Genomic DNA, 13,540 nt, shown 5'->3' on the forward strand with positions numbered 1-13,540 from the left:
TCAACCAGTAAAAACCAAGAGCACGGAACACAGGGCTCGGAAAGAATTCCAAATCGAGACTCTCCCGACGGAGTACAAATTCAGGTGGAGGCTGGAGCGGGAACAAATGGTGTGCGAATGACGATAAATTCACAGCACAGAGCAGAGCGAGCATACGGTAAACACTGGGGCTCTCGAGGGCACTAGGAACCTTGTCGAACAGATAAATCGCATTGCTAGCACAGCGCAATTCAGCCGGTTCTGGGAAATCGCTGGCGTTGGTCATCACTGAGAGGTCCCGCAAACTTCTGCACCTACATGCCGTTTCACTTACAGACATGTTTACAGCTAAGCAGTCATCAATCCACGTAAGAGGCAAGGCCTAAAAAACCAATATGTACAAGAGTGTCAAGTGACTAACCGTGGGGTTTGATTTTTTTTGTAAATGGGGGGAATAAACAAGACAGTGTGTACACACGGCTACGCGCAGCCTAGGCCGCACGAAGATAAAGCACGTGACCAAAATTCCAGACCCGTTTCTGCCATGGCAACAAAATGAGCCAAAGGCCGGAGCGTGCAACTTCCCATAAAGGCATCCTGACGATTGGAAACAGATAGTGAATGCACAGCTATTGAGGAATTAGGTGAAAAAAACGTATACGATGTAAAACATGTGGCATTACAAGCTGGGCTGGATATAGGGGTTGATAAAAACAATGGCACTGACTGATAAAAACAATAGCATTGATTGATAAAAACAATGGCATTTCTCATTAACAGTACTGAACTAAGGTGCGCGCTGGATGTCGGCCTATTCACTATTACAGCTTGTGAATACATGTGACAACCAAACCACAGAGCAGCAGTTCTGATGCAAGTTTCTGGGGAAGACACGTAACGTCACCTGAAAATTACACGGCAAGTTACTTTCGTCCGCAAAGATTCCCAGAGGTAAAATACTACACTAAAATTTCGAAGACTTGCGGTATGCTGAAATTAAACCGTTCAAATAGTTAAAAGGGCCACTTACAAATAACTGAAGTAATGCCATCCCGAAAAATGTTCTTTGCAAAACAAAAATAATCATAATACCGAAGTGTTTGCTTATTTACTCAAGTACCCGGATAAGGTCACGTTTCATGGATGTTGGTTTACAGGGGAAGGACTAACCCTGCATTACCACCGTAAACCACGCAAAGTCAGAGTCCGTTCCAGTTTTGCAAAAGTCGTCCAGTTACACGGTCAAATCACAGGTTTACGTGACAAAGGGAGGCACGGAATGTACGAATAAAAGCGCCAGTAGGTAAATAGGATAGTCGTAGTTACTACAGTCATTAAATAGCGGAGTCAAGGCAGTGTCACTGCTTGCCAAGATCAAGCTTCTTTTTCCCGATCAAAATCGCCTAAACTGTACTGCCAAAACTGTGCGCGTGGGTTTATAACACCCGGAAATTATCCGAACCCTTATAAACAAACAGGAAATGTTGTTGTAACAATGTGAAGCAAAACTGTTGCTCACCCTGTCTGAGAGGCCATGGTTGAAACCAGTGAAACATTGGCGAGATATTCAGTTCAACTCCAATTTACCCTGAAGTCGTATTTTCATAATCTCCTGTCCCGGTTTTGCTTTGTTTTTGTTTTTTTCCTTTCACCGGTGAATGCCGTTCTCCAGGCAATTTCTTTATCTACTTCAGATCCAGTCTAATCGAGAACCAACATTATTTTTTTTTTTATCGTAAGGATAACTCTGACTTAGGGAGGGGTGGGTACAGCACGTTCACGGGAAAGACCATTTTATACGAACACCAGGGGGGTGTTATGACAAGGGACAATAGGCCAAACAGAGGTGGCACGTAAATGAGGAGTGAGGAGCTGTTTAGCCAGATATGCATTATATGAAACGCCTTACAGAGGGGAGACTGAGATATGCCCTTGAGATTTCTAAACTTGAGACTTGAGCATGTTCTTTTCTGCAGTAAGCTGCAAACCACCTAGTTTCACAGGAGCTAAACTGCAATGCTTCAAATAGAATAGATGCGCATTTCTAGCGTTGGGTTCAACATTTATGTTTTACACGCGAGGAAACTGCCCATTTTAAATTCTTAAGAGTACAACGAAACTTTCAAATGGGAGCAGTTTTTTTCTTCTTCAGAGTGCACGTCTCGTAAACCTCTCTAGCAAAATGGAACAGGCCAGCACGTTCCATAAAAGGAGATGTTATTTTATCCCAGTGAAGCCTCTCCTCCGTGTGATGTCACAGACCTGAAGACAGACACCCTGACCAATGAAAACCACCTTTACGATCAGCCATTTCCCTCCCCCAGCATAAACCGGGGCGATCCGCACATCCTAGAAAAACTTATTTAAAGGCACAGCTCCTATTTTCACACTCGGCAGTACAAGTCTGCAGATATTCAGGCCGCCGGTAAAATCCACTGTAGAGCGAGCATGTGAACATTCAGCGATTTTGCCACTTTAACAAATACAGTACGAAGTGATGAAAGAGCATCATGCAAAGTAGGGCACGGTTCACTTTCTGCAGGTTCCAAAAGCAATAATATCATAAATACGATCATACATTTGCAGAGTTCAGGAACATGCAAATTAGCACAGAGCTAGGCGGCTCAACAGTGCACTGTGCTCCTACTCGTCTTTACTTCTACAAATAAACACAACCAAGCACTTCTAAATACACTTCAGGCAGCTTCAGCCTCTCTTGCACTATTATAGTGGACCTTCGCCCATTTTAAGGACTTCACTGTAAGGGTCTAAGGACACTTATCCCCACAGACTAGCTCCTACCTTGAGACTTATAAAGGTGACGCAGTGACAGGTGTGGGACCCTCTTAGCCCATTTAAAACCCCTATGCTGAAGATTGTGATGTCATCTTGAATATCAGTCACTGGGTGATTCCTCTTGCAAGGTTTTTGTATCTGTACCACAATGGGGGACACAGATGTGCATGCTGGGAAATGTATGCTAATTGCTCCTTTCTTAGGTGGCCCTTGGTGAGCATTTAGAATTCTTGGCAGGGTCCCTTGTTTTTTTATTTCTTATATCGTAATGTTTTTATTTATATCAGGAACGAGCAAGTGGAAAGCTGCATTTTTTAGAGCGATTCAGGAGTCTTATTATAGCTGCTTGTTAGCTAGATTCAAGCAACTGAAGTGGTTGGCTAGTAAAGACATCTGAGACTGCGATACTTACTGGGTACTTTACACTCGTAAATTAAATTAATAACTGGTGATAGACAAGGCAACTAGCTGAAAATGTACACAGATTATGATGTTTTAAAGATAAAGAGGTTGGCCAGCGATGCAAAGTGTTACTTTTATCACACAGAGTAAAAGAACAGGCACACCATAAATTCACAGGGTTTACAACATCTCAGCATGGAACACCATCTTATTTCCATAGCCGCCATATTAGCAGTGCTAGTTGTAAAGTGTGTGTGGGTGTGTGTGCGTGCGTGCGTATAAAGCTTACATTACAGGCGTTTAGCAGACGCCCTTATCCAGAGCGACTTACGCAACGTTTACATAGCATTTACATTGCATCCATTTACACAGCTGGACATATACTGAAGCAATGCAGGTTAAGTACCCTGCTCAATGTTACAAGACCAGCTCCTTACCCATTATACTAGACTGCTGCAATCAAGCAGTAATACCACAAACCCCATGTGTACTATAGTCATTCCAAACAGCCCGGTTCTACGGATCACGTGCACAGATGCGTTCCTTTCCCTGCATGTCATCTAAAAGCCCTTCTATCTTCTTCCACTTGTGGTTCCAACCGCACAACATTCATGCAAAACATCCACATGACTGATAGGAAAATGGGGTCTCCTGAGTGGATGTGAGGATGCTTACACTATCATAATTCACGACTGGCATCAAAACATCCTTGTTTCTACGCCAAGTTGTAAGGCTAGCATTTCAAAACCGGGGTTTAAAACTGATGAACGTCTACCCCAAAAGCATAGCCTAAAGTGTAAGGTCATAAAACAGTATCCACCACTGTATGACACATACTACGGCATACGATCAGCTTCAATGTATGTTAGAAGAGCTAAAAAGAGCTATGAAATAGACATCCAGGGGGAGGAGACGAGACACAAACCCGTGACACAATCTAAAATGGTAGAGAATTTCTTTTTTTCTCTCAGACCACAAACTGTAGCCTACCCGCTGAAATATGAACGGTAACAAACGCACCTCCCCGTGCAACACAATCACTTTTTTTGTTTGTCTTGCTGTGCATGTTCCATACGCGCCGTGACCGCACAACACGGCTAACAGCTGGGCGGGCTATTTTTAGAAGGCGAGCACATGCGCCGACTCTAACCGCAAATAGAAACAAACCTAATTCATCCGCACTGCACCCATGACCGCCCCCCTCACTGCCCAACAAGTAAGACCTGCTCACACCGCATAAAATAGCACATCTCAAACATGGGACAGAGTCCCTTCCATAATCGATATCGCCCAAAAATACGATTAAAGTCGACCTACGTTAGGGCTGCCCATCCTTGTTCCTGGAGATCGTGGAAGTATGCGTCCCCTATATGCTTTTAATGTTTATGTATCATTTTAAATTTCTGCTTATTAAAGATTGCATTGATCAAGAATATAGTTAAATGTATGTGATTATGTGAAGATCGATGAAGAACAGCAGGTGTTCTGTGTTATGTCTAAGAATTTGTAACTAAGGAAAGGCTGTGGCCTCTTTGTACACTGATGCATACGATCTAGAGAATCTTTGGACCCCAACTGCAGGAGGAAAATTGTGAACATTTACTTATTGGAATTTTTAAAGTAAATTATGTTGGGAAACAGTCTTGTGTCCAGAAGACCTTTGAGTTGCAAGAGAAAAGAAAGGACACACCGACCCAGAAAGAGCTGTTTTGCTATATCTAGTTACTGTATAGATTATATTCTATTAAAATAAATGAATGAAAATAAAAATTAATGACGGCAACAGTAATAATATAGACATATTCTGTTAGAACACGTTGGTGTGTTTGAATGCGAGTTAAATATTTTATTTGGATCACAGCATGTATTGAATGCATTTAAAGTGCATGTACTTTGGAACCGGAAGATTAAACAATTGTTCATGAGAGCAAATACTTGTTATTCAAATCGAATCACGCACACACATCCCGTTGTAAGTGTGTGGTGAAATATCTGTCATTTATTGAAACTGAAGATTATATAATAGTTATTGTTAAACTAGCTGGTGACCTAGGCTGGGATTGGTTGTTTTAGAGGGAAGATACGTCATGGTAGGAAGAAAGTTGATTGTATAAAAAAAGATGTAAAATGTAATTCTGGGAGCTCTCTGTGTGTCTTTATGGTACTGGAGACCTCCCGTAGGCCTACGTACAATAAAAGATTATTAGAAGAAATCATAGTTTCTAGTCTTTCTTCTTACATCGCCGACTCACCCACCGAACGTAAGAGGAGGTTTTCCTCGACAAGATCCACCGTCCTGTAGGTTTTCATTCCGACAATAAGAAAGCACAACTCACTCAACAGCTAGCGAACTTGCCGAGCTGCTAATTAGTAGTCAGTCGTGCCAAATTAGGGTTGAAGTGAAAAACCTACAGGATGGCAGGTCTCCAGGAACGGGGGTTGGGCGGCCCTGCCCTATGGAAAAAAACGAAAGACTCAGCAAGTTCACTCCGTTAAGAGCCACATACGTTTTACATCAGCGCTATTCTAAAGTTTAGGCAACCGTACAGCCCAAAGCTGCCCAACCCCGTTTCTAGACATCTTCTAGACATGAACAGGTTTGGGCATCCCTCAGAAAGGCCACCATCAATGCACCTATGCAGAAGTTGGCCAAACAATATTCCTGGAAAGGTTTTATTAGTATTATTATTTTGTTCCTCACTGAGCACTTCAAGGAAAAGGACTCAAAGCAGGAACAAATCCAAACCAAAATAAAAAATAAATAAAAACAACAACCTTACGTGAAATATTAGTTTAAAATAGCACGTCACTAAAGTTTAAAACTAGTTTCATCAAATGCAGTAAATTTGGCCTCAGTTCCGATATTCACTCCCCCCTGTTATGTTGTGCTAAATATACACAATTTAAAAGTGTGCAATTCTTGCAGAGATGGGACAGAAACTGTGAAGGGAGCCAAAACAGTTTGTCAGCAGATTTACACAAGTATTATCCACATTGCTGAATACTGCTGAATACTTTCCTTGTAGCGCATCCTGAGATGATATGCTATGATAGATATTCTGTGGTTTATGGAACCGTCAAGAAAATGAAGACCCTATAGGTAACTGTTTGGCAAATTATTAGCCACAACTAGTTACACAAATTGCCAGTGTTGCACAAGTCCAAGTCTTAACGTGCATTTGGCTGCAGAGTTATTCCGATTTGACGCCAGTGAACTTATTCCATGAATATTCAGCACAACACCAGGGTTTATTTGAATTATTTTTTGCATGTTTTGGCCAAGATATCATGCATGGTTCATTTCCAGATTCTTCTTCGTGAGGGTTGCAAGACTTCACACGCTCAGGTACATACCAACATTCAGACTCATGTTTGCTCGTGGTACCACCTGAACTGATTCAATTTATTGCACAGCTCCAGCCTTTGAATGGTGTCTGCAGAATGGCACAGTAACCAACAAAAACTGGGCGAACCAGAAAGGCCTAATTTATAATGCAGAACATGTTGAGCCAAGGAACCATTTTGGCTCAGTCAGCCAGTAACACTATAGCCGACCACAATGAATAGCACTAACGGCGCTTCTGGAAAATTCCAAACGAAACGTTTCAAAAAAAAAAAAAAAAAACCATGAAACCACAAAGACTTTACGAGATATGAAAAAGCAAGTCTGTGTTTTTTTTTCTTCTTTTTTTGTTTAAGCCAAATGTGGTCATGCAGGTTAGACAAATCTGGCCTTAACAATGCATGCCACTTATTTAAAAAAAAATAAATAAAAAAAAAGGGGGAAAAAAAAACCTGTAACAGAATATGTCTGGGTTGCAGCAGTTAGAAGCTCATTACTCATACTCTTACAGAAGGAACCGGAAGGAATCAGCCTTTGCCTCTGATTCATATCAATGGTGCCATTTATCTGCCCCACAGGCCTCCGCACTGAACCTTTGGCATGAACCCCCCACACAAGCACATCCCGTTAAAACGAGTCAAGACGGACACGAATCCCGGATGAGACTAATCCGCCATTTAACCGAGAGCGGCTCCACGCCTCTCACAGAACAGGGACGTGTTTCAAAGGAAGACGAGACTGAAGGACGCTGACCCCCCCCCCCACCCCCCACCCCCCACCCCCCGGTCAGCCATGTAGGCCCCTCGTTATCTGTAATCCGGCCTGTCGGGGCTGCTCGCACCCAATCACAACGCATCGGGCGAGAGGGAGATAACGAAAAGACGCGCAGCTCTTGTGCTGATTCACAGTGCCCGGGGGGGCGTGGGCTCGAGTGCACGAACCGCAATGAGATTTATGACACATGTAAAATATGAGGCATATTTGACAGCCATGCAGGGTAACAGGTTCTGTTCTCCCTTTTCATCGTTTTTTTTTTGGGAGCAAACCCCAGCTTCAGTAAAGGCAGCAGTGCCCCTTGCATGGGAAAAAGATTCACGTAATGTGCGACATTCTCTGGAGTTGAGGCTCGACAATCTACCGGATTAATGAGATTTAAATTCTGCTGTTGGGTTTGGAAAATAGTTTTTTCTTTTGCTTGTAATAGTGACCAATATGCAGCAAAGTTTTTATTTGTGGAAAATAAAATTCGAATTTTGTATTGTGAAATGGATGAAGGTAATAGCCTCAGATTGTCCTTCCTTGAGCTCAAACTAATATATATATATGTATATATATATATATATATATATATATATATATACACACACATATATACATATAAAATGCAATTCCCTATGTGCTTGCCTTCCCAATATGGCCTATACCAGTGGTGTCAAACTCGTTGCCATGGAGGGCCGTGTGTATGCAGGTTTTCATTCCAACCAATTAATGCTGCCTTAATTGAGTCCAATTACTCATTCAGCCATATGCGTTTAACTGCATTGAAGCACAGAATATAAGAAAATTTTTATTTAGACAATGCGGGTCACCATAGACGTCGGGTCACCATTGTGCACAAACCTGCATCCCTAATTCAGCAAATAATTTAACTAATTATATAATCAAGATCTGAGGCTGGAATGAAAACCTGCATACACACGGCCCTCCATGGCAACGAGTTTGACACCACTGGCCTATACAGTGTGACTGGGGACAAAGAAAAAAAAAAACCAAAGCTGAATTTCGGGGTCTACCTTTTCTGCCCACCAAACAGTACACACGTGACCTTCTGTATGGGGGCAATATAATCCTTCATTTCTGTTCATGTCCAAATACCTTGTTGAGTCACCCCAAACGCAGCTGAGAACAGCACCTACGTCTTAGCTGAGCAACAACGTAGCCTCCGTGCTGCTCTGTGCCACTCGGTTAACCTTGTGTTCTATTCATGAAAAAACATCCAATTGCCCAAGCTCACGTTACGCAATGCCGGTAGCGGGTACACCTGTAGTGCGTTTGTCGTTTCACCGAAAATCTTAATCAAGAATGCGTTGGGGCTTATATCCCCAAAAAATCTTCTTAAATGAAAACACCCTGGCGTTGACCAAGATTTTTATGAACAATCCTATTTATCATAAACATGAAATGCCCCATCTTACATATCTATCAACTGCTCTGTCTGAACAACCAGCAAAAATATGATCCGCGTCCCCTGTTCTGCATAGTGGCGGCGTGGGTTAAGCCAAATCACTATCTTGTCCTATCTAACGGCTAGTGTTCCCCGGCTTTATTGAAACACACAATAGCAAAACATCCGACTAAAAGTATAGTACATCTTGTACCAAGGCTTATCGTGAATTACTGGAACCAAGCCATCACTTGCGTCTCGCATTTCCAGTTTAAAGTTTCCCATTTTTACAAGAGCTACTTGCAACAACAAAAAAAGCATTATACTTCATTACACTAACTGCAAAACGTCCTTTGGCCACAGAAAAACTGAGCTGATGCCAACACTCATCTAGTGAAAAATATTTGCACCCTGAACTCGTGGCCCGTTTCGCAACTTCTTTTACACCAGACACATTGAACAACTTCAGAGAACCACCCGCAATGGTTGGACTAAACTGCGTCACAGCCCAAACAGGAAGTAGGTAAGACTTGGCAAACTAACACACAAAAAATAAGTCTGTTGCCTCTGAACCCTCTGCGTTTTTTTCGTTCCAACCGAGAAAACTAATTTATCATCTGCTGAACAGTAATGCCAACCCTCATCTCTCCGTCTTCCCTGCGGCAATGTATCTAATCTCACATCAAATGTTTCTGAATCTACAGTATTGTAGGTCACTGAATAACACGTTTCACTACCAGAATTGATTAAAATTATTACCGGCGATCTGTATACGTCATATAACCATATTAAAGAGGCGCTGGTCTTGCATCACTGAGTTTAATAATTATCCAGCAGCAGAATCGATTCTGATGACCACCCCTCCCCCAATGTAACATTTTAAGAGACCCCTGCCTCCCTTTACCACAAGTCAGCTATTGCGCAACACTACCTTTCGCCCAATTAACACCTGCCTAATTTCTGTTTTTTAAAGCGTTAAAGACGACACCACATCCAGAGGCATCCATTATGTTGTCAGAACTGTTAATTTTCTGCCTTCGCATTACACTTGACAGATAAAAGACTGTTCTCTTGCCCGTTTTTGACTGAACTAACCTTGGGATAAATTCACGCACGTCAAAGAAACGTCTTCCGCGAGACTGAATTCTCTTTTCTATTTTTGGGGATGGGTAGAGTATTAATTGTTACACTGTCCTGTCATGGTAACAGCCTTTCGGCAAATTTGGCGTGGATGAGGACTATTATTATTAGTACCATAATCAGCATCATTATTATTATCAACAAAAAGAACCATAGTCCAGGAAATCTATAGTCTAGCAGCAAAGAGAGACATCAAATCACGTGTCGACCAAATAAATGAGCGTCCAACTCCTGCCGATACATGAAGACATAAAACGACCCCAGCGAAAACACGTATCCTGCTTTATGGATCATAGAAGTAAACGAGTTAATTAAATTGCGTTCATTTCTGGTCTTCAGAACTGTGGTTTTAGGAAGCCAAATTGCAATTGAAAACACTAAAGTACACTTAGGGGTTAGATTTCAGCTCCAAAGACTCTTACGAAAATGAGAATTTAGAAATTGACCATAACATTACTACGTAGCTCGGTATTTTTATTCTGATTACCAATTAGGTTGAGCGTTCGAATGCTCGTGCGAATGACTGGAACAAAAGCACTGACGTCACGACTGAAATTAGCACAAAAATCATGGTTATCCAAGACTTCATTCCTAACGTTAGCGAGCTAGCAATTAATAACAGTTCCACACACTGACAATTGAACTAAAAGACTACCAGACTAGGGTGTGCTAATTAGAGGAATGCCAATCAAGTTTGCCAGCAACCTCACTTGCTAATCTAGTTAGCGACAATCCAGCTACCCATAGAAAGCCAGTCAACACAGCTAGCTAGCTAACATTACACCATTGATAGATCATAGTTGCGTTATGCGCTTATTGTTCGTAAATTCACAGCGTTTCCATAAAAGTGGATTTTCCCATCACACCTCCCACGATAAAGTAGCCTACCAGCAACGGCATTAACATTATCCACCAGGAGTCAGAGCTAAGGCTATCTGAGATAGCTAACTATTCACATTGCTTCAAAAGAAGTTAGCAGTGGGTTGCTACCGACCAAAATTAGATTAGCTGAACGCATTCACTGCCTACAGTAGCTAGTGCTATAGTTTGGTTGCTGGCTAAAACATGAGCTGCCATTACACAAACAACCTTAACTGGAAAGCCAAGTTTACTAGCTACCCGTACAGAAACGTGTTTGCGTTTTGCTATGCATCGGTCGGTCAGGTTACATTTTTTCAGATTGCTATCATACCAAAACTAAATCTAGGACTCGGACTGATATAGCGCAGCTAAATGCTATCTAGCTAGCCAGTCAGCTATTTGGTTTATTCTCGGGCAAGGCTAGCCAAGCAGCTAGCTCGACACAGTGAACAATCTAGTTAGAATGCTCGACCTTTGTTTTTAATTACTGTATTCACTTGCTTAGTATAATTATAAGAGAACGATTCTGTCATTTCACGAAAAGTTAATCCGCTTACCTCTACTGTCCTCTTTTAGGCCCAAACCATCTCTAATGGAAAGCCTTTCTCTTTGTCTTTTCACTTTCCAGTTCAGAAAATATGCAGCACAAATACACAGAATAATTGTTTAAATAAAAAAAATACATAGGTGACCTCCCTGCCCCTACGTCTATTCTACATTATTAGCGGAAGGTTAACTTGCCTTCATTTCTCCTCAGTCCATTTTCACAACAAAATTTCTAAAGACCGTAACCGGGTGCAGGGCAGACCCGACCGAATCCAGCTTCTAACTCACGTCACGTCACGTGACTTCGAACCCCCCACTGCAGGAACAAGTGAGGTCACGTGATTTGTGTACCGGCCCAGTGCTGACACCATGGCTGACACGGCCAGAGGGCGATGAAGCACGTCCAAAGTTGAATACAGGGATTGCAATATTTTTCCGTGCTGCTTTGGAGTTCGCGTTCACTATACCATACAAAGATTCGTGGAAAAATTGCGTTCGTAGCTATTAGTGTAAATCTATTAGCTGTTTCCTTGAACAGCCCTTTAAAAATGTTTCCTGTTCTTCTCATGTTAATGTACATTGCTGCACAGCTACGAGGAAGATTTTAAACGTTCATAACGTTTTAATTTAAAAGATAAACTACAAATAAGCACAATGCCTTGGCACCAGTTTTACTTTAAATTGGAAGCATTGTTTCTAGCTTCATTTTAAGAAGACAGTTTGAGTGTTAAGGCACTTTTCACAAACATAACTATAACATCTGTTGAGTAGTTATATTTTGGTACGTATGATATTCTTAAGAATCTACGGTAAATTATGTATATACTACATTGCATGGTATAGGTGGAATTGGAAGGTTAGTTGCCATGCTTTGGAACAGATAAGTAGAATAAGTCCAGCAAAGGTCAGTGTGATAAGCACATGTTCACCTTTGCTATTCATATAGCTGGAAAACAATGGAGTAATATGACAATCAGTTAAATATTAATCGTGTGGGCTTGAATGGTTAGCTTTATTAGTGTTAGTTTGTCGTGGCAATAGGTAAGTCTGCTAAGAAAGGCCCTGAGAATTAACTGTTGCTACATTGTATGTTTCACAAACTAGTTAAAAATAAGAAGAAAGATCTTGAGAAAGAACACAACCTTGCTTGTTTCACCGAGAAAAGCACAAAGAAATATGTAGAGAAAGAACCATAATTTAATTCTTTCACGTGTGAAGTATGAAGAAGTATAAGAATAAAAGGGTTGTGGATTTAGTCTTTGCATTTCATGATACTTTTCATTGTGGTACAGTATATTGAAAATGTTATATTTGATATAAAAGGAAAACTGTAGATGACATACTTAAGCACTATGGCCACATTTTTTTTTATTGGCATTTTTTTCAGAAATGATTTTTATCTTTAGATTCAGTATTTGTATATTTGCACATTGAAATGGCAAGGTGGTCAGTTGGACAAACAATGCATCTGCATCCTCATTTTTGAATTCAGACATAATTTTGCAAAGATACATATCTAATATACTGAAGAGTAAACTCCTGTAAGGGACAAGATTGTCAATGTGGGGAATGGAGATCGAAAACCCCAGGGTCGAATAGTTTTGAATAGGCCAGCATATGCAAATTTTTCTTTCCGTTCTTAGGCTTACAACATGGTTTGTGGGTTGTGAAAAACAAATGTGGTGTGATAGCCAAATATGCACTCAAATACCCAACTTCAACCACAACAAAAAGAGCTATAAAGTGCTTAAGATCTACTCAATGGAACAATAAATACTGAAGATGTATGGAGTGAAAGCAGGACAAATTCATTTATCTTATTAGCCCTATTTTTTGCAGAAACTATCCATCCATTATCTATACCCACTTATCCTGAGCAGGGTCATGGGGGTTTCCTGAACCTATTCCAGCGTTCATTGGGCGAGAGGCAGGGAAATACCCTGGACAGGCCACCAATTTATTTCAGGGGAAACTGTTCACTCACCATTCACTCACACACTCATATCTATGGGCAATTTAGAGTCTCCAGTTAGCCTACCTGTATGTCTTCGGACTGCGGGAGGGAAACCGGAGTACCTGGAGAAAACCCACGCGGACATGATGAGAACATGCAAACTCCACACAGAAAGGCCCTGGCCAGATTCGAACCCGGACCTTCTTGCTGTGAGGCGACAGTGCTACCCACTACACCACCAATTTAATTTTATATTATTTTAAAGGCCACTTGTCAACACCTGTGTTTAACTGCATGATTTTAGAATAAATACCACCAACTTTGTGAAGTCTCACATCCAAGCCCATTGGCTAAA

At 41.4% G+C, this 13,540-nt stretch overlaps 1 protein-coding gene across 9 annotated transcripts in view; it reads right to left on the minus strand.

Annotated features, from left to right (window-relative positions):
• aff4 (AF4/FMR2 family, member 4) overlaps window positions 1-11,580 on the minus strand; it is a 37,444-nt gene extending 25,864 nt beyond the window's left edge. For 4 of the 9 annotated variants that reach the window (XM_064349883.1, XM_064349884.1, XM_064349878.1 and 1 more), the window contains exon 1: window positions 1,499-11,231. In XM_064349883.1, coding sequence (XP_064205953.1) covers window positions 1,499-1,515 — 17 coding nt within the window. In that variant the 5' untranslated portion in view covers window positions 1,516-11,231. The other 5 variants (XM_064349885.1, XM_064349880.1, XM_064349879.1 and 2 more) reach the window with 4 other exon arrangements.
• Window positions 11,581-13,540: the final 1,960 nt, after the last annotated feature.

Source organism: Anguilla rostrata, chromosome 9, assembly GCF_018555375.3.
Source record: "Anguilla rostrata isolate EN2019 chromosome 9, ASM1855537v3, whole genome shotgun sequence".
NCBI lineage: Eukaryota > Metazoa > Chordata > Actinopteri > Anguilliformes > Anguillidae > Anguilla > Anguilla rostrata.